Source organism: Amblyomma maculatum, chromosome 1, assembly GCF_055883805.1.
Source record: "Amblyomma maculatum isolate TAMU_Amacu chromosome 1, ASM5588380v1, whole genome shotgun sequence".
Classification (NCBI taxonomy): Eukaryota; Metazoa; Arthropoda; class Arachnida; order Ixodida; family Ixodidae; genus Amblyomma; species Amblyomma maculatum.
In genome coordinates this window covers 120,858,167-120,883,476 of record NC_139344.1, presented here as the reverse complement: position 1 = coordinate 120,883,476, position 25,310 = coordinate 120,858,167, and the positions used below count along the sequence as shown (strand labels likewise).

At 47.3% G+C, this 25,310-nt stretch overlaps 1 protein-coding gene across 1 annotated transcript in view; it reads right to left on the bottom strand.

Annotated features, from left to right (window-relative positions):
* Hr39 (Nuclear hormone receptor FTZ-F1 beta) overlaps positions 1–25,310 on the bottom strand; it is an 87,137-nt gene that overhangs the window by 37,715 nt on the left and 24,112 nt on the right. The window contains exons 3-6 of the mRNA XM_084588911.1: positions 23,465–23,752; positions 17,957–18,140; positions 15,875–16,089; positions 8,278–8,497 (exon numbers count right to left, since the gene is read on the bottom strand). Of these exons, the coding sequence (XP_084445037.1) occupies positions 8,278–8,497; positions 15,875–16,089; positions 17,957–18,140; positions 23,465–23,752 (907 nt within the window). The remainder of the gene's footprint in view (positions 1–8,277; positions 8,498–15,874; positions 16,090–17,956; positions 18,141–23,464; positions 23,753–25,310) is intronic.

The following is a 25,310-nucleotide window of genomic DNA, read 5'->3' as shown; positions in this document are numbered from 1 at the left end:
GCCAGTGACGCACAAAGCAGTGTCGACGGCACAGCTGGCTGATGCACGCACCTGATGGGCGATGGCAGGGGTGGGATGGTGTAAATTTAATTAGGAGAAGCAAAACTGAAACTATCCAGCTGGGCTACATTTCAGCTATGGGAATTTTGGATTGTTGTTGCGGCTGTTACAGAATGCATGCCTGAGGTGTGCGGGCACCCCTGTCCCAAGCAATTCATGTTCAGGGAGGCTTATCTGGGTGATCGCTAGTTTCCTTGATGTGAGCTCCTGTTCGAAATACAGTAAAAGCTCATTAATTCAAACTCGAAGGGGCCGAGAAAATTGTTCGAATTAACAGTCGGGCACTGGAATGAGCGCCATCATGGCCCACCGTGCTGGCCGAGCCTACATGTTGACTCATTTCCATGAGTAAAGAGGACTAGGCGCTACTGCACGTTTACGGAGGGCGATTCCGATAATTTTTGCAATAGCCGCAACGGCGAATGAACGGGACTAATCGGTCAGTCATGCGCCGCAAATAAGAACCGGAATGCATTCGTGTGAGTAGCGAGCTTCAAAACATGTTTATTTACACGGAAAAATAATCGGTAATGTGCGTTTGCTTGCGTTTCTTGTGCCGCGACTCCACAAGCATCGACTGCAGCTTGCCCAAGAGTTCCAGCGCAGGATCCGAATTCTCATCGACGGAGAAGTATCGTGCAGCGAGATCGAGCGCCGACGCTACTTCACATGCACTAGGGGGTGGCACCGGATCGTCGCCTTCGTCGGACTCATCGCTTTCAGCCGGGTTCGCCACCCGTGAGCCCTGTGGAGCACATGCAGCCGCGATTATATCCTCATCATTCAAGGGTCCAGACGTCTCCACACCGTTGTCAACGTCAACGTAGGCTTCAAAGGAGACACCCTCCGACAAAGCCGCGTAGCCATGGTCGAGCACGACGGAGTCATCAGACGAAGCCTCCGCTACCTCCGCGCTGCATGCTTGTGGGGCGTCACCGAAGCCACACTTGCGGAAACAATTTTTGATGGTTTCCAGCTTGACGGTATTCCACGATGATGCCAGCATGTGGACAGCTCCAAGCAAATCGATGTCGTACGACTTGCCACTGTCCAAACAAAGAAGAAGTCTCTCTAGGAGGTGGTGCCTGTAAAGCGTTTTTAAGTTCTGAATAACTCCAAGATCCATAGGCTGGAGCACAGAAGTCAAGTTTTTAGGCAAAAATGCCAAGCGGATTGCTGTCAGTCCACTCACGTCACAATGAGCTGTACAGTTGTCCACGAACATGAGAACATTCCTGTTCTGTGCGGCGAATTTCCTGTCTAGCTTGTGCAGCCAGTCAGTGAAAATTTCCCGTGTCAACCACAACTTTTTGTTTGCGGTGTAATCAACAGGAAGCGTCTTGATGCCTTTAAAACAGCGAGGCTTCTCTGCCTTGCCAATCACCAGCAATCGGCACCGTTCTGTGCCCGTCGCATTTGCGCACATCATGACGATGATTCTTTCTTTGCTTCTCTTTCCGCCAGCACACGTGTCGCCTTGGTAAGTGACGGTCTTGTTGGGGAGCAATTTGAAATACAGCGCCGTCTCGTCAGCATTAAATACATCGCTGAGCGCATAATCAGCGAGGAGTTCCTTCAGTTCACTGGAGACCCACTGTTCACACGTTTCCTTGTTGACTTCAGCTGACTCCCCACAAATGTTTCTAAATGTCAGCCCGTGACGCACCTTGAAACGCGACAGCCAGCCTTCCGACGTGCCGAACTCGCTGATGCCCATTTGGCTGGCAAAGACTGCAGCCTTCACAGCAATTATGGGCCCGCTTAACGGAATGTTCCGGCTGCGAACTTCTTTTATCCATGCCATTACGGCACTCTCCACTTCGGGATGGACCGACGTCCGTAGCCTTTTGCGAGAGGGCTCCATAACGTCTTTACGAAAGGCACCACTGATCGATTCCTTGTTCCTGAGATACGTTGACAGCGTGCTCTTCTTGATGTCGTACTTTTTGGCTATATCCGTCTTGGATAGGATACCACGTTCCACCTCACTCAAAATCTCCATTTTCGTCTTGAGGTCCTTTGCCATGTATTTACCGCAGTTTGCCATGGCTGTCACAATCGATGAGTTGTCGCTGGCAAAGCGGTGAGGCTACGAAAACGGTAAAACTTGGACCATCGCGGCACGAACAAATGCACGACACCGACAACTGCGTTGTGCACACAACGTGACCGCAGGACAAAAAGAAAAAAGTCTTGTCAAAAGTGCACCCAGCAACCGCGGTGCAGCCAAAACCTGCAACGGCTTGCGCCGGACCGTTGGTGTGATGGAGCCTGGCGGCACCCGGCAGCGAAAACCTGCTACGACATGCACCGGAATGCTCGCTGTGGCTGTCGAGGGCGTAGCTCGTCTCGCGCGCGCGCGCGGGCAGATTTGAAAGATTTTGATTTTTGTGTCTTTAGTAATCTTTCTGCGCATTGTACACGGTATGGGCCGACTTCTGTCTGCGAGGAGCTGTGTGAGCCATGGGCTCCTAGTTCGAATTAACCGTTGTGGATACTGGCATGTTCAAATTATCGGGCGTTTTCTCCTATTGAAATACATAGGGCCATGCCGGGACCCGAGCGTCAGTTCGAATTAACCGTAAGTTCGAATTAATCGAGTTCGAATTAACGAGGTTTTACTGTACTAACTGGTGTGCACTCACCCCGTCCGAATTAACAAGCTATTGATACCATGATTTACATGAATGACGACTGAGACTGCGCTCTTAGTTTGAATTATGCAAATAAACCCGGATTAAATTAACGAGATTTTACTGTTCCACCAAACTACAATACAACAAAAAGATGAAAGAAAAAAAAAAAAGGGAAAGACAGCATTTCTTTTAAGGAGATTTAAAGTTTAGTATAACCAGTAAATGTGTAAAAGCATAAGAACTACAGTTGAATCCCGCCACAACGAATACCGCCACAACGAAATTTCTGCGACAACGAATAATTTTTTATTCCCCGCGAGTATCCTATAAGAATTAATAGCCTAAATTTCTCTGCACAACGAACCATTTTTGCAGAGCGTTTCCGCTTCAACGAAATTTTCGCGTTCAAAATCGAAACCGAAACTAGTTTTATTGGCGAGAAGTCCAAGTCAAATCCAAAGCCACATTAAAGCATGAAATCACGTGATTGCAGTTCTGCCATTTTGGCTTTGTGTCGTGGTCGCGTTGTTCACTCGCTGCCTTTCTCTTCGACAACGACGAGTTTTCATCCGCAGGACACGATGGCAACGCAAGTGAAAAAACGCAAAACTCTTTCCCTTGAGCAAAAAGCTCAAATAATCGCCCAAGCAGAAAGCGGAAGGAAGAAAGCGGCAATTGCTGAAGACTTCGGAATTCCTGCAAGTTCGCTGTCAACGATTCTAGGCAATAAGGACAGCGTGAGAATGGCACTTGCTTCAGGCACATCCTCGAAGCACAAAAAGGTGACGCGGCCCCTCCGTGAAGAGTTGGACAAAGCAGTGCATGCGTGGTTTGTGGAAGCACGAGCCAGCAACGTCCCCCTGTCCGGAAGCATCGTCCAGCAGAAAGCCTTGAACTATGCATGCCTACTTGGCATTGATGATTTTAAAGCCAGCATTGGCTGGCTAAACCTTTTCAAGGCCCGCCATAACATCGTTGGAAAAGTGTTGTGCGGCGAGTCAATGTCAGCAGACGTGGACGGAGCAGCTGCTTGGAAGGCGAGTAACATGGCCGGAATTTTAAGCAACTTCGCGCCTGCAGACATTTACAACGCCGACGAGACCGGGCTATTCTACGAGATGTTGCCGGCTAGGACGCTCGACTTCAAGGGGCAGCGCTGTCACGGCGGCAAACACAGCAAAAAACGCATCACAGTGCTGCTTTGCACAAACATGGATGGCTCGGACAAGCGTCCGCCGTTAGTCATAGGCAAAAGTGCCAAGCCGCGCTGTTTTAAGGGAACTCGTAGCCTACCTGTGCAGTACAAGGCGAACAACAAGTCATGGATGACCCGCGCTATTTTCACCGAGTGGATGATGGCATTCGACCGCGACATGAAGCGGCAGGGCCGTAAAGTTTGCTTGCTTTTGGACAATTGTTCAGCGCATCACTCCGACGAAGTCAAGCTCACTAACACGGAGCTGAGGTTTTTCCCTCCCAATTGCACGTCTGTCTTACAGCCTCTCGATCAGGGCGTGATTCTTAGCCTGAAGCGCGCTTACCGCGGGAGGTTAATTCAGCGGCTGCTTTTTAACACTGAAACCGGCCGAGACACGAAGGTGGACTTGTACGTGGCACTGCAGATTATGTCTGCTGCCTGGAGCACACTGGGGCGCTCAGTAATTGTGAACTGTTTCAGGCACGCCGGATTTGCCGAAGGTCGACCCGTACACTCTGCTGGCCTAACACCAGGCGTTACAGACGACGACGAAGAGGCGTCACCGGCTCCGGGGATCGCGGCCGCCTGGAAAACGCTGGGAGAAATAGGAACCGTGCCGCCTAATCTCGAGCTCGACGAATACATCGGCGCTGACGCTTGTGTTGTTGTTCACGAAGATGTGAGTGATGAGCAGATCATAAAAGCTGCCCGGAATGATAAGGACTCTTCCGATGAAGAAGACGACGACGTACAGGAAGCGCCGGCTGCGGCAACCGCCGTACAGGTGATGGACGCTTTTGATGTCATCAGGAATTTCGTTGCTGTCCGAGACGACGATGTTGCAATGGGTTTGCTGACCGAGTGCGAAAATCGCGTGACGGCGTTGCTCGCCGTGAAGCGTAAGCAAACCAAGCTTACAGATTTTTGGCATTAAACGCCTTTGCTGCTGCTTGGGCAATTCTTTCTGCGTTTCACGTCAAATTTTTGCGATAACGAAGTTCCGCGAGAACGAATTTTTTTTCGTGCGCCGTGAATTTCGTTATAGCGGGATTCAACTGTATAAACTAAATTTGGATCCAGAAACAAAATGCAGGTTTTCCTTCTGAAACATCCAATTTTTTACTACTCAAATTACTTAGTAAATGTAATTCATTTGTAGTTGCAACTCTCAGCCTTTTATGTTATCTGCATCATACAGTGGCCCCATAAGTTCCTCCTTTTTACATAGAATTTTTGCTTCTTCACTTTTATTATGCAGCCGACTGCACAAGCCTCACCGTAGTAGACACATCAAAATTTCAGTTCGCACTTGTTATACACAAAATAATAAAAAGTGCTGTTGCAACTAATGAACTTCAGTAGAATTTCCATGCACTGTTTCAGATACATTAAATCTTTTGTTCGCACCCACAGATTTCAATTCTGATTTCTAAAACTTGAATTTCAGTGTTCAACAAAACACAACAGCAGGATGAAAAGCATAGGTGTGAGCATCGGGCCAGCTTCCTAGTACCCCCATTAGTGCCAGAAAGGGATATCCCGAAATTTTGTATTGTCCTCTAGTCTGGAAGCCACGAAGCCCACGAAGCCCACGTGCACATTTTCATTTGCTGTAAAACACTCTTAGATAGCAGTGACATGCATCAAACACCAGGAAACGCAAAGAGACCAACTTAAGGGGGGACGCGGGTCTTAAACAGGTCAAAAATGGGCGAAAAATTGATTTTGAGAAAAATGCATTTTCGGAATGTCTGTACCTTTGAGCACTAGCCTTCAAAATATCAACACTGAATTCGATCGGGAAATGCGGTAAAATCGACTTTTAAAACGCCACGGGAGCCTCGAAATGGCCAAAAAAGGGGTGAAAATTGTTCGAACTTCCCGTGCGCGCCGCGGGTGAAGCAGCAGGCTGGCCGCCGCCATCTTGGACTTGTTTTGAAGCTTGTTTCTTTGTGCGCATTTTGCGACATCTCCAAATGACGTCGCTCAAACAGAACGACCACCGTCGCGGGTTTTCCGAAAGCCGTTTCCGGTCCGCTGATTGGCTGGAGCGCGCGCTCGCGAAGCGAGCCCCTCGTCTCGCGCTTCCCATTGGCCAGCGCGACTGACGCCGTTTTTTTTTTGTTTGTTTGTTTTTAACGTTCTTCGTCGCGGCTGCTGCTTCGCTCGTTTATGATGCGCTTTCGCGATCGTTATCAGTCGTTCCCGCAGCCGGTGCTGGTCTTTAGACGTAGCTCGGTAGACGTAGCCGTATCAGGAGTGTATTGAAAACGGAACCGCCTAGCGAGTGCGCGTCGAAGAATGAGTGCGGCGGCGCGCTGCCAGGGTCGCGCGGCGTGTTCTCGACCTAGCTGCAGCACGTCCGGCGGCATATAATCGTTTGCGAGCGGTTCAGAGGCATCAAAGATAGCATCGCTAGATTGAACTGTTCAGCTGATACTCATGGTCCTCACCAACGCTACCACTTCGTTGCTTTTTTATCGCGTCGCTTCAGACGACAGGCGAGCCTGACATCGCGCCGTTGCCCGCGTTCATTTTCCGCGGACGACTTCGTTTTTTTTTTTTTTTCTTTTTTTTTTTTTTTTGCAGATTGTCTAAGTAATCGCGTCGCTGCGCTCAAGGGGTGTGAAAGTTCGAGCTTTAGCTCCAGCAAGGGACTCCGCGTGCAGTCCTGCATGCACTGTACAGCAAAGTAGCAAAGTTTCATTCTGCAACATTAGCAAATTTATTAGGTCATTCCAGTATGCCGCTGTGCTTCAGCCTTAAACTTTGTGCAGGTTTATTAATATTGCAAGACCGTTTTATCGTAATTTTGAGTATCTGTTTGCCTTGAAGGGCACTGCCACAGGCATATGAAGTTGTAAATAAAGCTTCTCCCGCTGGTTCTAGTGGCGGTATATTTAGACTTTGTGGCAAGCTTTTACCAGTATTTGGGGAGGGTACTGTTATATGTTTAGTATATAGCCTTCCTCATAAAGAACAAAGCCTCACAACGATTCCATTTATATTACCATAGCTGCAGTGTAGCAAAAGTTAAAGGTTGTCTCAAAATGCAAATACGTTTTTCTCAGTGCTGTTTCTGGACACTGCACTCAGCCTTACTGTGCTTTTTCTCTACATTGTCGCCGAGTGACAATGACAAATTTAGCACCACTGCAGTCATATTGAAAAGATCAGAGGGTGATCCAACACTTACATCACTCTATCGAGATTTTTTCAAATTGCCATTAAAATAATATTGCATGTCAAAATATTTTGCTGATTTCCTAATGGCATACACTACCTTGGCCATGGGTAATGGTGATATTTTCAGTTTTAGTTGACATATTCAAAATCCAAAGACAGTTTTGGAAATGGGAAGAGCACGACATTTTTGGTGAGAAATATCACAGTGAGGCTACTGATTGTTCAAGTTATAATATGTGGTCAAACTTCAAATGCCGTTTTCTCAGTTTCGTATTTTTGGTCGATCTCTACAGTCTTACGCAGGGTTTTGATAACTTCTTTTTAGTTCACACTAATAACTTTGGTACCATTTTCTTCAGAGAGAAATGAAGTACCCGATGACATTTTTAGTTTTTTAGTTTAGGCAATGGATAAATGTCAATTTGAGATTAGCTTAATGAGTTCGTTTCAAATAATGCAGCCTTTTACTCTCACCATAATATGTGAGAATGACAGGCCTTTTTGAGGAAAACGAAGGATGTCATCGGGTATGGGAAGACTTTGGCTATCAATCTATGTAATTAAAAGCAACGAAATGCAATGAGAAAGTTCATTAAAGCTGCGTAAGAAATTCACTAATTATGCTCTGGACTTTGTTAGATAACTTTTGATCTAATACCACCAGCTCAATTATAATTACATTTTTGAAATCAGGAGAGAAAACCACATCTGTGTGCAAAGTTTCGTGAGATTCTAGCCATAACTAAAAAAGTTAGTTTTAAGACCCTCGTCCCCCCTTAAAGCAAATGCAGTCATAGGTCTTGCATGCCACTTATGCTTATGACCAATCACCAAGCTCAGAGAACTACTGAGGATGACTGTCAAACAGTCTGGTTTATGTAAGAGCAAAAAACGAATACGAATAACATGTGACAAAATAATTTTGAACGTATACACTGTCATGTTACTAATAAACACAATAAAGCTACAGAAAGCTCCATAGACCAACAGTGCATTAGAGCAAATCAACTCAATTAGGCAGCATTTTCTACACTGTCATCAGTAATTAGTGATCATGCACCAGTATTCTAGAGACGGAATCAAAATTACAACTTCGATGCCTCTACTCCTCTGCGAGCTTTAAAAGTCATAAGCTTGAAGGCAGTTTGCTAATGTGTGAGGTGATGGCATGGACACTGACACTCCACTGCTGCTCACCTGTTGATCGAGTGTCAGGTGTAGGCTGAACCACGAGGTAAGGATAAGGGGGCTCTGTGCTGGCTGGTGTGTATGGCACCGCACTGGTGCTTGTGCGGGACACCGAAAGATTGCGTAAGTGAGCTGCTGTTGGAGAGAGACCATCAGCCAACCGATGTCGGCCCTGGCTTGGGCTTTGGGAAGGAGAATAGACTGCCTCAACCAAGGACACATGACGGCCCTGCAGTAGAAATAGACACAGTAAATATGGAGCATAAAGGTGTCAACTAGCGCAAGCATAGCTTCATGGTGTAGCACCATATTTCATGCAAAATAAATTCCCAAACTTAAACCCACTAAAAGATATTGTCACGTCTCAATAGAACGCCAAGGAGGACCCAAAGATAGGATGGGTTTAATAATCAACCTGGACGAGTCTTGCGCTCCAACTTCCTTCTCTTCCAGGCTCGCGCTTGTGGGGCCAGTCATCATCTTTGGCGTCGTCTTCTATACGGCATTTGCCCCCCTCCTCAGGAAGCATCGTCCCAATGAGCATAAAAGGGAGTAGGAGGTCAAGGTCAGTCCGAGTTGTACGGCTTCATGCGTACAACGTGGATGACGTCGGCTTGTTGCTGGCGTCGCTTTGAGGTCGACACCCCATCTGGCACCACCTCATAAGTGACGTCGGTTAAACGTCGCTGAACAACATGAGCCGAAATATCGCCGCAATAATTTTTCGGAGAGTCCACGGCGGCGAATAGGTGTCCAGACCAACACTTTGTCGCCAGGTTCGTACATGACATGTCGGCGTCTACGATTGTAGCGTCGTGCATCATGCTCTTGCTGATTCTTGATCCGCACACGCGCTAGTTGGCGAGCTTCCTCTGCACGCTGAGCGATTTCCTCGGCGTCCTGATCGAGATCGTCGGTGTCGGCATTCGGGAGCAACATTGCATCCAGCATAGTTGTTACTGCTTGCCCGTGAAGGAGGCTGAATGGTGTCATACGAGTGGTGTCTTGGCGTGCCGTATTGTAGGCGAACGTGACGTAGGGAATAATTTCGTCCCAATTCTTGTGGTTCACGTCAACGTACATGCAAAGCATGTCTGTGATGGTTTTATTGAGGCGTTCCGTCAACCCATTGGTTTGGGGGTGATAGGCTGTAGTTTTACGATGACTGGTACCACTGAGGCGGAGAATGGTTTCCAAAAGTTCGGCCGTAAATGCAGTTCCTCGGTCAGTTATAATGAGCGCCAGAGCGCTATGCCTCAGGACAATGTCCTCCACGAAGAACCGAGCTGCTTCGGCGGCGGTACCCCTTGGCAGAGCCTTGGTCTCCGCGTAGCAGGTTAGATAATCGGTGGCGACAATTATCCATTTATTCCTGGCTGTGGATGTCGGAAATGGTCCCAGGAGGTCCATGCCGATTTGCTCAAAAGGTGTTGTTGGCACTTGAAGAGGGTGGAGTAGGCCAGCTGGTTTTACAGGGGGTGATTTACGGCGCTGGCAATTTATGCACGTACGTACATAGTGTTTCACTGTCGCAGGCAGTTTTGGCCAGTAGTATCCGTGCTGGACTCTAGCCAACGTGCGGGTGTAGCCTAGGTGACCGGCGGTTGGCTCGTCGTGACACGCTTGCAAAACTTCACTGCAGAGAGCAGATGGGGCGACGAGTAGATGATTGTTTCCCCCAGGGCGGAAGTTCTTCTTGTAAAGTACATTGTTGCAAATAAAGAATGAAGAGATTACTCGGGTGAAAATCTTAGGCACAACGGTAGTTCGTTTTTCCAAGAAATCAATAAGAGGGAGCAATTCCCGGTCTTTTCGCTGCTGTTGGGAAAGCGTTGCGTCATCTATGACACCTAAAAACGCAGTGTCTTCATCGGTCATAGTGGAAGGTTCGACCGGCGCTCGCGAAAGGCAGTCAGCATCCGTGTGCTTTTTTCCAGATTTGTAAATAACTGCCATGTCGAATTCTTGTAATCGAAGGCTCCAACGCGCGAGTCTCCCTGAAGGGTCCTTTAGATTCGTCAGCCAACAGAGCGAGTGATGGTCGCTAACGACTTGAAAGGGGCGAGCGTACAAATAAGGGCGGAACTTCATAACCGCCCATACCACTGCAAGGCATTCTTTTTCAGTTGCCGAGTAGTTCGCTTCTGCTTTAGATAGGGTCCTGCTGGCCTAAGCAATTACTTTTTCCACACCATCCTGGCGCTGCACCAGCACAGCACCTAAGCCCACGTTGCTGGCATCTGTATGAAGCAGTGTAGGGGCGTCATCATCAAAGTGCGCCAGGACAGGTGGTGTCTGTAAACGTCTCCGCAGCTCATTAAAAGCTTGTTCCTGTTCTTCACCCCAGTGAAAGACAGTGTTGTCACGCGTCAGCGAAGTTAATGGCCAGGCAATTCGTGAGAAACCAGCAATAAACCGGCGGTAATAGGCACAAAGACCCAGGAAACGCCGCAATGTCTTTTTGTCCGTAGGTGTCGGGAACTTGGCGACTGCGGAGAGCTTTTCAGTATCAGGCCGGACACCTTCTTGGCTAACGACGTGACATAAGAATTGCAGCTCCTCGTACCCGAAGTGGCACTTCTCGGGTTTTAGTGTAAGGCTCGCAGATCATATGGCCTGAAATACAGCTAGCGAACGGCGTAGATGCTCTTCAAATGTGGCCGAAAACACAATCACGTCGTCAAGATACACCAGGCATGTTTGCCACTTAAGTCCCGAGAGCACAGTATCCATCAACCTCTGAAATGTTGCTGGTGCTGAGCATAAACCGAACAGAAGGACCTTAAACTCGTACAATCCGTCGGGAGTGACGAATGCTGTCTTCTCCCGATCTCTCTCGTCCACTTCTATCTGCCAATATCCACTTTTCAAGTCCATTGATGAGAAGTAACGTGAATTTCGTAGGCGATCAAGGGAATCGTCAATGCGAGGAAGAGGGTACAAGTCTTTTTTAGTTACTTGGTTGAGCTTGCGGTAATCTATGCAAAATCGTAAGCTGCCGTCCTTCTTTTTAACAAGTACCACGGGGGAAGCCCAGGGGCTCTGTGATGGCTGGATAACGTCGTCTCTAAGCATTTCGGCCACCTGGCGCTGAATGGCTTCACGTTCTTTCGGAGCTACATGGTAAGGATTTTGAATCAGGCGAATCGAGTCATCCGTGATGATTCGATGTTTCGTCAAAGGCGTTTGGCCGATCCGCGATTCGGAAGCAAAGCAGTCTCGAAATTGATCTACGAGATCCAAAAGACGGTCCCGTTCTGAAGAAGACAAATTTGGACTCACATCGACGATGGTTATGGGCGTCTTGCACATTGGTCCTTCCTGTTGCAGTGAGAAGCAGTGCTGCGCATTTGGGAGGCTGTCGAAAAAGGCCACAGTTGTGCCTTTCGGAATTTGCTGACGCTCGTCGCTGAAGTTTGTTAGCAGCCCTTCGGTCTGTCCATTGGTCAAGTTGACTAGCCCTCGAGCTATAGAAACACCTCGGTTTAGTACCAGGGCGACTGCCCTTTCGGCGATACCATCGCCGGTATGCGCCATGTCACACTTCACTTCAACAAGAGAGCATGATCGCGGAGGTAATGTGACTGTCTCTTTGGCGACGCGTAAGGGCCATCAGTGGTACTTCCGCATAACCAAGGTCTTCATGATTGTTGGTGAAGGCAACGACGCTGTCACGAATGCTGATTACAGCCCCATGAAGACGCAGAAAGTCCATGCCCAAGATGAGATCTTTGCAACAGTCAGGGAGAATAACGAAGCTGCCAACAAACACCGCGTTTTCTATTCCTATCCGGGCAGTGCACTTCCCTGTCGGTGCCAGTAGCTGGCCCCCAGCACTTCTTATTACTGGCCCAGTCCATTCGGTTTTTACTTTGCGCAGCGTGTCAGCCAGTTTCTGGCTAATAATTGAAAAATCCGCCCCGGTATCCACCAGAGCATGTACCTCCAGCCTATCAATGGAAACGGCGAGGTCAGCACTAACAACGTTATCTGGGTTGCTCATCTTTTTCGGCATTTGCGGCGGAAGTGCGGCAAGGTCAGCGGTGTCAGCTTCATCGTCCGGGCTGCTCATCTGGCGCGGAATTTTCGGCGGTCATGTAGGTGGCATTTTCGGCGGTAGTGCGGCAATGTCAATACTAACGGCAGCGTCAGAAGCATGGGCTGTCGGCAGTTGCGGCGGTGGTGAGGGTTTTGACACTTTTAGACTGTGCGCAACCTCCCCTCGCAAGGTTGCGGCTGTTAGTTTCCCCGGTGAGGGCTAGGGGACCGCCGTCCGCCAACGTCAGCATTGCCACGACGCATCGGCGGAAAATAACGCTGTGGCGAAGGGGAGGAGCGGCGGCGGAAGTCCGGGGATTCAGTTTCCCTGCTGACCGGAAGGCCGTCCTCGGTTTGGGCAGTGTAAGCGTCGAAGTGGCGGCGAGCAGAAGCAGGCGGAAAGGCCTGCCCCTCTTCGCGGTAGCGGCAGTACCGATATACATGGCCAGGTTGTCCGCAGTAGAAACAGAGTGGCCGGCTGTCATAACTGCGCCACCTGTTCGTTCGGCGTGGTTGAGAGTGCCTGGAAGGCGCCCACTGAGGCCCCTGGAAGAATCGTGTTTCCTGACGGCTTGGTGAGCTCGGTGGGGCGTGGTCTGGAGGCGGGCGACGTAGGACCGCGGCGTAGCTCTCAGATTGCGGCTCGTGATAAGGTACAGGAATGTTGGCCGTGTAGTTGACCGGTTGTGGAACGCGGTATGGTTCGGAAATGGCTGCCGCATTGTCGACCGGATGAAACTCGTTGCACTGGGCAGACGGTAATAGGGAGCACCGAATTTCATTCCTTACAGCTTGCACGGGCCTCTGACGACTGAGCTTTCGTAACCGTAATTCGCTGCAGCTCCTCAAGGACAATTTCTCTAATCATATCTCGAAGAGTGGTCTGATCTGTTGCAGTCAGCGCCGCCGCAGTCGTCGGGGCACAGCTGGCTGGTCGGTTGTACTGGCGGCACCGATCTTGGAGGGCTCACTCTATAGCCGTAGCGTCCTTAATGAACTCACTCACGGTTTTACGTGGGTTGCGTACCAAGCCGGCAAACACCTGTTCTTTGACACCGTGCATGAGATGCCGTAACTTCTTTGGCTCACTCATATCAGGGTCGGCACGGCGAAAAAGGCGAGCCACGTCTTCCGCAAACATAGCCACGCTCTCATTCGGCTTCTGGACACGCACTTCAAGCAGGCGCAGCGCATTGTCTCGTCGATCAGTTCTCGCAAAGGTGTCTACGAGCTGGCGGCAGAAGTCATTCCATGTGGATAAGCTGGCCTCGTGATTTTCAAACCACGTTCTAGCATTATCCTGAAGGGCAAAATAAACATAGCAAAGATCTGCACTCCACTGATTAATCTTGGCCACTCGCTCAAACTGCTCAAGCCAGTCCTCGACATCTTCAAACGCTTCCCCGCGAAAGCACTCTGGCACCTTAGTGTTCTGAAGATACACCGGCGTAGGGTTGGGATGTGCCATGGCTTGGGAGACCTGATGGACTTGGTCGTTTGAAGAGTCGCTCGGCAGATAGTTGTACTCCGGGGCTAGGCCTAGAAGGCGCCGGCTAGCGCGATGTACAGGCGTGTCGATGTCTGGGATTCGCTGTGGACTGCCGGAAGGAGTCTTATGCATACCCCAGCGCGCTCCACCAGTGTCAAGTCTCGATAGAACGCCAAGGAGGACCCAAAGATAGAATGGGTTTAATAATCAACCTGGACGAGTCTTGCGCTCCAACTTCCTTCTCTTCCAGGCTCGCGCTTGTGGGGCCAGTCATTATCTTTGGCGTCGTCTTCTATGCGGCAATATTTAGCACACCTCCAAATCAACACCGAGGTACGGACTTCGATTAAATTCTATACGGTTAACTACATCCGTACACTTTGAGCAGCTTCAATTGAACGTTCAATATTAAAAAAAAATGAAAAACTATCACTAATATATGTGCTGAAGCACCTTGATGTGATATAGAAAAGCTTAATTAATTTTAACAACAAAGGGAGTGAAAAAATGTCTGAAATATTGCACACATGACAGAGGGTTACAGGCAAGACTGCAACATACAATTCAAGCTTGGAGAGGCTATTTGGATAAGCACTTGCTATGCCGCTCTTACCTAAACATATCCTTCCATGGTAGCTTGTCTTAACTGCCAGACCCCTCCCCATTACAATAAATGAGTCTTCAAATCATTGAGGTCTTACTATACACAGGTTGTCCCACATAATTTGATTGGTTGGTTGGTTGGTTGGTTAGTGGGGTTTAACGTCCCAAAGCAACTCAGGCTATGAGAGACGCCGTAGTGGAGGACTCCGGAAATTTCGACCACCTGGGGTTCTTTAAAGTGCACTGACATCGCACAGCACACGGGCGCCTTGCTTTTCGCCTCCATCGAAAAGCGGCCACCGAGGCCAGGATTCGATCCCGCGTCCTTGGGAACAGTAGTCGAGCGCCGTAACCACTGCGCCTCCCCGGCGGGGTCCACATAATTTTAGTCAAGGCTTTAATAATAAAAGGCAATTCAGACGCGAATGAAACCAGATGCATAATGTTAGCACTGACCCAAAGTTACTTGGGCTATCTTTTATTTTCCTTCTAAATAACTGCTTACTAATGTTCAATTGCTCAACTTCTTAAATATTGGCTGCAGAACCCAAGTATGATGCAACAAGTTTTAGAGCGCCTTCAGAAACCTCTCAATAAATTGTTTCCTACATGCTATACCTCATATGGCCCTTTTTCCCGCAATCCAAAGAAAGCCAGCGAAATATGAGGAAAAAAAGAAAAGAAAAAAAAAAATGTGACGAGGCACTTGCGTACTGTCACTGTGCTGCTCTCAAACATGAAAGTGATGAATGAGGTCAGTGTGAACTTGTTTGTAATGCAATGTGACAGCAGCCACCGGAGAGCAACAGGGTTTTCTATGCTTCAGGCTTTCATCACATGACGGCAGCAATGCATGCCCCTGGACAAGCATTCCTTCTTTGAAGCAGAATCAAAAGGCTGTTTCCCCTTTTTCGTTTGCCGTCTTGGATGCTATTATGCAGCCATGATGCTCGTCTAGCAATGTGCACTTGCATCGTCATATGATATGAAGCAGAGCCCCAAATACCTACAACTGGTAGAACGCCCTGTTGTCTCCCCATGGCCTGTCATAATGTAGTTGACCATGCTCATACACTGCACACTCGAGAACAGCACAATAGCGGTGCACAAGCACTTTGTCACATGGCTTTTTTTCATATTTCATAGGCTTTTTTTTGGAAAGCAGGAAAATGGATTGTGTGAATTATGTAGTGTAGTAAACAATTTATCGAGGGGCTTCTGAAGGCACTCATAACTTTGCGTACCTCACTTGGGGTCTGCAGCCAATACTTAAAAGAAATTGAATAATTAAACATCCTTAATATGTTAAGAGAAAAATAAAAGTTAGCAATGACAGCCTGAGTAACTATAGGCTAGTGCCAAAATTAAGCATCCAGTCCTGTGAGACAACCTGTGTTGACAAAGCACTTCCAACAAAAACTCACAGGACTGGTGACAAACAGGTATGTACTCCAGGTAAAAAAAGGTAAAACTAACCTGCAGAGGGCTGCTCGTGGGTGAGTAAAGTGAGCCATCAGAGGAAGCAGCCCCATGGCGGGGGGGTAGCCCCAGAGGTCCCCCTCGGCTGCCCCCAAGAAGTGGACTCTGGCTGGGTGAGTACGATGACCGCGAGCTTGATGAGCTTGTGGGACGTGGGCTCTCACCAAACGGTGGTGGTTGGAATGCACCGCTCCCACCCAACCGTCCTTCCCCTGCGTCAGTGGATGCCATGCACAAAACAGGACTATGGTAAGACAGGGAATCAGTCTCCAAAAGACACCAAAGCGATAAACCAAGAAGGTAAGTGCAATCCTAGGCTTGTAGCCTGCCTCAACTCAACTTTTGAAAAATTAAAACAACAAAGTTATTAGCAGAGGCTTGATTGTTAGGCACTAAAAAAAGCAAGTTTGGTTTGGTTTATGGGGTTTGAGATCCTAAAGCGACTCAGGCTATGAGAGAGGCCACAGTGGAGAACTCCGGATATTTCGACACCTGGGGTTCCTTAACATGCACACACGGGCACCTAGCTTTTCGCCATCACCGAAAAGCGGCCGCCAAAGCCGGGATTCGATCTTACATCCTTGCACACAGTAATCGAGCACCCTAACCACTGAGCCACCCCTGCGGGGCTAAAAAAAGCAAGTACAATGTGGACACCAAAAGAAGAAAAATAAGCACTAAAATATATGAGAAGAAGAGGAAAGGATTTCAGACCTGAACACCTGCACACATCTGGCCCACATACAGAAAAAAAGATGGCATGGAAAATAAGCTTTTGCAAAAGAGTATCTGCTACGTCAGGAAGAAAAGTTGCTCCACTGGTTAAAAAAGAAAGGTGCCCCACACAAGCTAGCGCAATCGAGAGTAACAAAATATCACGATAAAAAGAAATACAGGTAGATCACTCCATATATGGCAAAATTACTTTTGAAAAGTAATAAAATTACATTACAATTACTTCTACTGAGTAATTCAATTACATTTAAATTATTTTCTAGTTTCTGTCCATGCAAAAACTAAGTAAAGCTAGTAAACAAAAGGACAACTTGTCTTCTAGGCGCAAAGCACAAACATTCTTTCATCTTCCCGCCAAATTCCGTCCCAGAGAGGTATTCCTTCCCTCTTTCCTAGAGCACTTGCCATTACAAAAAGAAGACAACAGCAAAAAAATGAAGGTAACTAAAACAAAAGCAGAAGAATGGTCAAACAATCAGAAAATGACCGGCGAACCCAGCATCTGGCTGGCCCAGAGCTGTCTCCGCCATTTGAAGGGCCCGAAGAAGCTAGGTTATTATCGCTTCCGCAGTCCCAAAAATCAACGTCGACACCTTGCGCTCACTGCTCAATAATGCTTAAGTCAAGGTGGCTCATGCCATGAATCCTTCCGCCTATCTCCCCCAACCCCAATCCTCCCTCGCCCCGTTGTGACCAGGCACCACTGTGCCCTAGCCAACGCAACAGGGAGTACCACTGCACCGCGCTCCCAACTTGTTTTCAGCCAGCCTTCTTGCACCATCTCTCCCTTCAGTATTCCCTTGACGCTTTGTATCCTGCTGCTTGGAGAATGGTTGCCATGGGATAGCCGCACTAAGTGACCCTGCTACACAAGAGGTCTCAGACGCACTGTTCTGCTCAATTCCGTCTCCTTTGGCGATCCGGTACGCTGGCTTCGGCTTGCCGCAAATCGTTCCTGCGATTCCTGATTTCGCGGCACTGTACTTTGCTGTCTATTGAAGGAGTAGTGGTGCATTTTAGTAAAAATAATATCGAAAGGAATTTGAAATGTGGATTTAATGGTTGGTTGGAACGTCTAGCGCTGGCAGTACTTTGGGCACAAGGGATCGAATTACCAGCCGCAGGGCACAGCTTCAGCGCGAGCGAGATGGGCGCCGGAGACAAGCGATGGTGATGGCGATGCCGCAGCGTTTTCTGTTCTTTGTCTTCTTTACAATTGATTACTTCTGCTGCGAAATTACTACCAAAAAGTAATTTATTACATTACAAATTTCTGGAAAAAGTATTTAAATTATGGTAATTGCATTATTGTAATTCAATTACTGCCATGTCTGCATCACTCACCAAAGGAGCTGTTGTGGGAGTGCTGCTGCCTCTCAGGGAAGGCAGGGACAACTGTGGGTGTGGCACTGCCATAGGGTGTGGACGGCGCAGGTGATACAGGTGCCACGTATGTGATCACATGGTTGGAAGAACTTTTGTCTGGCAGGTTGACACGAGAAATGCACTTGTCACTCGTGCCATTTCCCTAAAAAAAAAAAAAAGACAAAGAGAATGCAAGCAAAGTTAGCAAAAAATTAAGAGTGCACTCCATATCTTTAATTACGACACAAAGCTTTATCTCCAAACCTGCTCCTCTTATGTGCTCAAGGCTGAGGCCTTTCCCAAAAAAAGAAAGCTGGATAATAAAGGAAAATTACTGCCATCCAGTCAACGTGAGAATTAAAACACACTGCATCCTCTCATCCATCATTTAACATGCCGGAGGCTTCCTTTTTCAGGAGTATCCAAATAACACACCCACCAGCTTCTCCAAATCTATTAATCTGTCATTAACAAAAAGACTTCTCTAGTCCCAACTGCCTTCTTCCTACTCAGACCTCCCTCATTGTCTTTTGTACAGCCCGGCTGTTCAGCTGTCGACTTATTATTCTCCCATTCCCTTCTCACCACCAGCTGGCTCAAGTGGCTTGGCAAGTTTTTACTAATGTCAATGTGACACTGCAATACGCATCTGATGCCACCAAAGTTCAGATCCTTTGGTGGCCCTGGCTACTTGATAACCCCAAGGCTGCATTGAAACACTTCATCAAGCATCTAACCTGATAGGCATGCCTGAAATCCTAACCCTGTCTTTCACAACATGCCTGGTCTTCTTTGTGCTACAATTGGGGATTATTATATTATTATTTTTTTTTTATAAAATTCAGCAGACTTTCTTTTGGCATTTGTTACATAATGAAGTTTTCAGTATCACCCACAGCTAAATTACCTTGTTTTTTCTTGGTGTTGTAATATGGTGTTCCTGTGTGGGCCAAGCCACAGCTTATCTTGAACTTTTCATCAATCTAAGCATTTGGTCTAACAGTAATCAATGCATATATATGCCTTGTGTCCTACATGCAGTACACTGCTTTGTTTCTGTAGCAACTATTGTGTAGGAGCTTGAACCTGCTAGTGCAGGTTCAAGGGGTTCTCTACCCTTGTTGTGCAAGTATTGAGTTGAGAGTTTAGTTTTGTGCACTGTGAAAGAGCCATCTATCGACTATGTTGTGATTTCATAAGAAAACCGAATAAAACTTGTGCATTGTCATGATAAGGCACCACATGTAATGTAAAAATTTGACATCAGAGTAGACAAATGTTTACACCACATTCAACAGGTGGTGCATTTGCCTAGTTGGCTAAACTGTAAGAGGCCTCAAGAACTCTCTCTCTCTCTCTCTCTCTCTCTCTCTCTCTCTCTCTCTGTGTGTGTGTGTGTGTGTGTGTGTGTGTGTGTGTGTGTGTGTGTGTGTGTGTGTGTGTGTGTGTGTGTGTGTGTGTGTGTGTGTGTGTGTGTGTGTGTGTGTGTGCGTGCGTGCGTGCGTGCGTGCGTGCGTGCGTGCGTGCGTGCGTGCGTGCGTGCGTGTGTGCGCGCGCGCGCGCGCGCGTGCACCCACACACGCCACCACACCTTCACAGATAAATGGCCGCAGAGATCCAAACTGCTATACCCCCCCCCCCTCACTTGATTCGAGCTGTATTTCTTTTTTACACTGATGACTACCCCAAACCTCCTTTTCCCCATAAATTTAGAAACAGCTGTAATTTCAATCCTGGGAAAACCCCTCACTATTTCTTCAAACAAATGAAAAGTGTACACTAAACATTTTTATCACTTATCACAGTCTCGCATTGTCACCTCTGTCCAGCTGGACTAGCTATTTCTCAAATCAGCAAGCTTCTGAAGTACAGAAAGAAAAAAAAAAAAAAAAACACTTCTGACCCTCTGTTTAGTATGGCAGGACCTATTCTGATGCCCTCAATTTTTCTTATGAATTCAGCACTGTGGAGTATTTTTCGATAACAGTACACTAGCTTGAAGGCTCTTTTGGAATAATCGTGGCTGCTGAAGGTCTACCAAGCCTTGCCTTCTTGGCTGCTGGTTTGGCTACCACAGACAACCAAGAACAATAACAATTGTATGAACTCTGGGAACAGCTTTAACCCTTTCGCTGTCACAAAAATGCCGGTACGTTTTCGCACTCTTCCCCTCCAGTGTCACCGACGTACCGGTACATTCTCTATCGTGGGTTTAAAACCTTGACCATGAGCGCAAAGCTGGCAATGCTTGGATTGCCCGTGCCATCTGGTGAATATTTTTACAAGTTCGTATTTTCGTCCCGCGTTGTGCTGATACGTATATATTGAAGAGTATGGAGCAACGACGCCGACCCGCCACCTTCTTAGCGGGGAGGCGTGGTTGCTCTGGGCGCAACTCTCTCGCGCTATGCGATCATGCGGCGCGCACATGCGGTTACAGGTTCAAGGGTTGTTCTGCCATTTGCCGCAGGTTTGCAGGTTTTTATTTTTATTCTGTTAGCGTGTCTGCCACAGCGCATCAAGTTCAGGGGCCCGCGCTGTTGCCTCTCCAATAGACCGACACATGACTCGATCGCTGCTTTTGCTCTCTCGCCGTGCCCTCACATGCGGCTAGCAGCAGCAAACGAGGTTGTTTTAGCCCCTTTCCATCGCTCTCTCTGTCATCTTGATTTCACAACATGCCATTTCTTTCCGTTGTGCGGGCCACCAAAAGCGCGCCCTCCATGTGGCAGTTACTTTCGGATAGCTGACAGCTCGGGACCTTTGACTGCGGACTGGAGCGATGGCTCTTCTGATTATGAATACGAGCAGAGCTCGGATTCGGACTCTCAAGAAGTATTGAGCAGTGTTTTTTTCTCACGTTATCCTCATTTATATCGTTTATAGTCAGGCTGATGATGATGTTAATTAACAACACCTTCAGAACACCGAAATGTGCCTATTCTGTTATTATGTTATTTGTATAGCAATCATATTTAAAAATAAATTGCGATGCTCTTTCCCTGAAACCAAGCCGACAATGGGGGTGCGCCACGGCAAGAAACACCCAACAGCGAAAGGGTTAATCAACTCTGGCTTGAGTGGAACTGCAGACGCTCAGCAAGATACTGAATGCTGCAAAAACCATTATGCTTTTTAAGTGGGTAGGTTTCAACAATTATGGAGCATGCAGCTATTACCACTAAAATTCCTTTGAATGTCAGCGCTACCATGCACCAAATAAAGGACAGCTTTGATGAACGCTGCTATCAAGGGGTATGGAAAAGAGCCATTACTCTTATTAAGGATAAAAGCATGTTGCCTCGCAACATCCAGTTGTTTATGTGGGCTATATAGCATAATGATCAAGTTCACAGTAGTAATTTGTCCATTAGGGTTGACACTTTATGGCGTGCAACCATTTCAAGCACTTGTTGCATTGTTTCTCAAAGCCGCAGAAGTCTCCTGTCGAGTGTCAACTGGGTGGAGATCCCTCAGCACAACATAGCCAGGGGGTATTTCAAAAGCAAATAACCAGCAGTCTTGACAAGTCGGAATAACTTCTTTCCTTTGCGAGTCCTTCACAGTGGTATTTTAGCTACTCCAGCGATCTAAACCACATGTTTCCGTGCAGCCAAATACTTCACGTCGTGGCTTTTATGTTCCTCTCCTGCGAGGCCATGGTAAATGTCCATGTGCACAACAAAAGCAAGAATCTTTTTTATCAACACAACCCGCACTTCGCACATCATAAGAAGAAAGAAGAGGCCCAGCTTGTTTAATTTTATAGAAATATTAATTAGTTTGGGTAGAAAATCATTCTGGTTCATTTGAGTAGGCAATGGCAGATGCGCCCCCTAGAACAACCACTCTGCTTCTGGTGGTTTATTGACCTAACGGATCATACTTTCAAGATGGACTCTATCTGCCATTCCAGTTACTCTACATGCCATTCTAGTCGTTCCTTGCAGCACTACCAAAGCTGCATGAACTAGTTTGGTTAGTTCATGGCATTTGATTCGTCAAGGAAACTCGGGTTATGAAGGATGCCTTAGCGGCGCCTTACATATTGCCTCCATCAAAATGCGGCTGCTGCGGCCAGAGTCGAGCCCGGATCTCCAGGCTCAGTAGTTGAGCACCTTAACCACTGAGCCAATGTGGCAAGACAGCAATATGTAGTGCACGTGTAAAATGGGCATATGAAATAGCATGCCTTAAAGTGTGAATGCGCCAAACATTCTTTCAAATCAATCCTTAACATATCAATCTCAAGGTCCAGTAAACCAAGATCTCATTATTTGTGCCCTTTACAGGGTTTAGCGTGCATGACTTTTGTGCATGTTCCCAACATGGCAGTGCGGTTCAAAGCGGGACCCCTCGCCATGGAATGAATTCACCACTGTTACTGGGCTTTCCAGTATGTTCACTCATCATAAATGGGGTGTCAGGCTTTTCCTTACCTCACCTGTGTACAGTAAACCCCTTTATAGTAAAGCCACTCAGGTCAGCAAAAATCTCTACTATAGCAGATTCCTTAATATATAAGTTGTTGGTGATGATATGGTCCTGAAGATGCTGTCTGGTAATTAAATGGCTGTTCACTAAACACATCTTGTTGCTTTATGAAAAAGAAGAAATTGCCCAGTACCTTCCATTCGGCTCTTATCGTCTCTGCGTACAAGTTTCTTTTTTCTGTTATAAATATTTTGTTTACTTGTTGTGGAAACATCTCTAGCATGAATGCAACGTGGCTACGAATACAACCAAGTTTGATCTCACATGAAAACCAAAGCCTTGCATGAACACGGCACGGTCTTCAACTGTTTGCCATTTAAAAGGCAGTAAGACCACACCTGCCATGCCTCCACTTCTTTCCACTGCTGCTTAGTGCCTCGCGCTGCACGGTGCTGTGACTGTTTGGCCATTTTTTCCCTTCCCTACTTGCTGCATGCGGCGGCAATGCCATTTCGTGGAAAGTATGTCGCTGCAACCACATGCACTTTACTATAAATTATTTTTATCAAAAATGTCTTTAACGGAAAAAAAAAAAAAATCACAGTCATCTATTGAAGATTAACAGCGAATACAGTTTCACTTCACTATATCGAAGTTTATACTTACCAGAGTTTACAACAGCGGGGCTTGTATTTTCGATTTCAAGCAAAAATTCAGCAGCTCTTATGCCGTACTCACTTTGCTATCCTTACAACACAAGAGAGCTATGCGTTGTGCATAAGTACAAATGGGGGTGAGGCCATCTGTAACCTTTGTTTCGAAAACAATCATTTTTCATGTTCAACGATTGTTCACAAGTGAGAAATTTAATGAAACGTGGCCACCACAGCCTAGACTAAACCCGGGTCCTTCGGCTCAGTAACGTGGAGCACTAACCACCGAGCACTGCAGCCATCAGCAGTGCATAGAATGCCACGCACAGCAAACGGCAATAACCACAAACTTCAACAGGAGTGAGTAAAAACAAACAAACAAAAAAAGCAGTAGACTTACCTTGGAGTCTGCACCTGAGGATACAGTTAGACTGATGGGTGAGGTGGCCCCATCATCTCTCTCGACCAGCATTGGGCTGTTGCCTGGCCGCACCACTACCACCCCTGACGCTGCTGGCTGTGCAGCCTGGGCCCCACTGTCGTCATCTTCCTCATCTGAGAGCTCACCCTCCCATGACATAGGTCGCTCCCTCTCTTCTGTGTCCCCCCAGGTGACCCCTGGCTGGCTGGCCCCGTTTACTCGCTGCTTCTTGGGTCGCAAGTGCACCGCCAGCCCTTCGCCCGTCACCTGCGAGGCCACAAGTTGAGCATGAGGTCTTACATTAGTCGCTACACCCCGAATAAAGGTACAGCACTCGGGCAAAGCTTGTCCTGAACTTCAGATTATGTATGCACTCAACAAAAACAGCACTGCTTTACTCCCTGATACACTCTCAGCTGCTGTGCAGACCATTATTGTAGGGTTGATAACAAACATGCACTTCACCACAATATTTTCAACTGCAGCTTGTTGAAAAAAGTAACAACTCACTGCAGACTTTCATAAATACAAATTGATACTGTTTTCTCGTCAACACAGAGCATGTTAAACAGGTTCCCCACATTTTGAACTTATATAATTTAAACTAAGTTTCGTGCAGTGGATACTCAATAAATGATAATTTAAGCTAATGGCTAAAACTGTTTATTGAAAATCCCATTAAATTTGCCATGTGGCAAGGGCATAAAAGGGGTCTTGGCCCTTCTGACACAGCTAACCACGAGCAGCTCCAACCTACCTCAGTGACTACCTGCCCATGATGACGACTTCACACGTGCCTTTTTGGTTTCCCCTCCAATGTTGCACCCCTTTGATCTTTGCACCCATTGAAATTCAACACTAGTGGTATTGGACTAGGTGCAGTTTTTGCCCAGAGAAAACCAAGGTTTTTACAGGCACATATAGTTGCTTACACCAATCAGACTGTGACCAAAGCCAAGCCCAACAATGCTGTTACAAACAAAAATGTTTAGCCATCATTTGTGTAATCACACCTCTGCGTATATGGCTGACCATTTTATGAAGCCACTGATAATATGCTCTCTGCTAGCTGTCATCCCTGAAAAATACATCACCTGGCCTCGTCATCCACTGGGCTCTAAGGAGTACGATATTCATGCCATTAATCACCTTGCACTCAAGCATTCAGGCACTCATGCCCTTTCCTGACTTCCACTAGACTGTGCTTCACTAATGTGGTCTTGTCCTCACATTCTGCTGCAAACGTGACCACTGAATAGCAAAAGGAAGGACCCTCAGATCACCACCCCTCTAGACTTCGTCTCACTATAAACGATTCATACCAAGCACTCTACCACCGAGCACGCCACCTTGTCATATGGGACGGCCTACTCTATAGACCGTTTACAGGAAACAGTTACCACTCTCCCTGTCATGCGGTGCCACCAGGCTGGTAATCATTTCTGGTCTTCAAAGCTGCTGTTGTGGCCTTCACAACAGCATCAGGGCACAGTGCAAATTAGTGCTGTGCAGCTTGTGTACGAATGCTAAATAACTTTTAAACACCACTGCTTCGGTATGGATACCACCTCTATTGTTGAATCAATGTGCGAGGAAACAGATAACGCTGATTTGATCTACTGGTGCAGAAATAAAGTTACTTAAAGAATCCTGCACATTGTGGTTCAGCATGCCATTTTTCTACAAGGTGAACTGCAAGTCCATACTCTTTACTAGGAAGGCAAAACGTGCCACAAACCCCCCCAGCCTGCTTATTTCGGTGCCAGCAGTAGCAGCGGAAATGCGAGAATGACCTTGTAGTTTTAACAGTAGTTGTACACTGCAC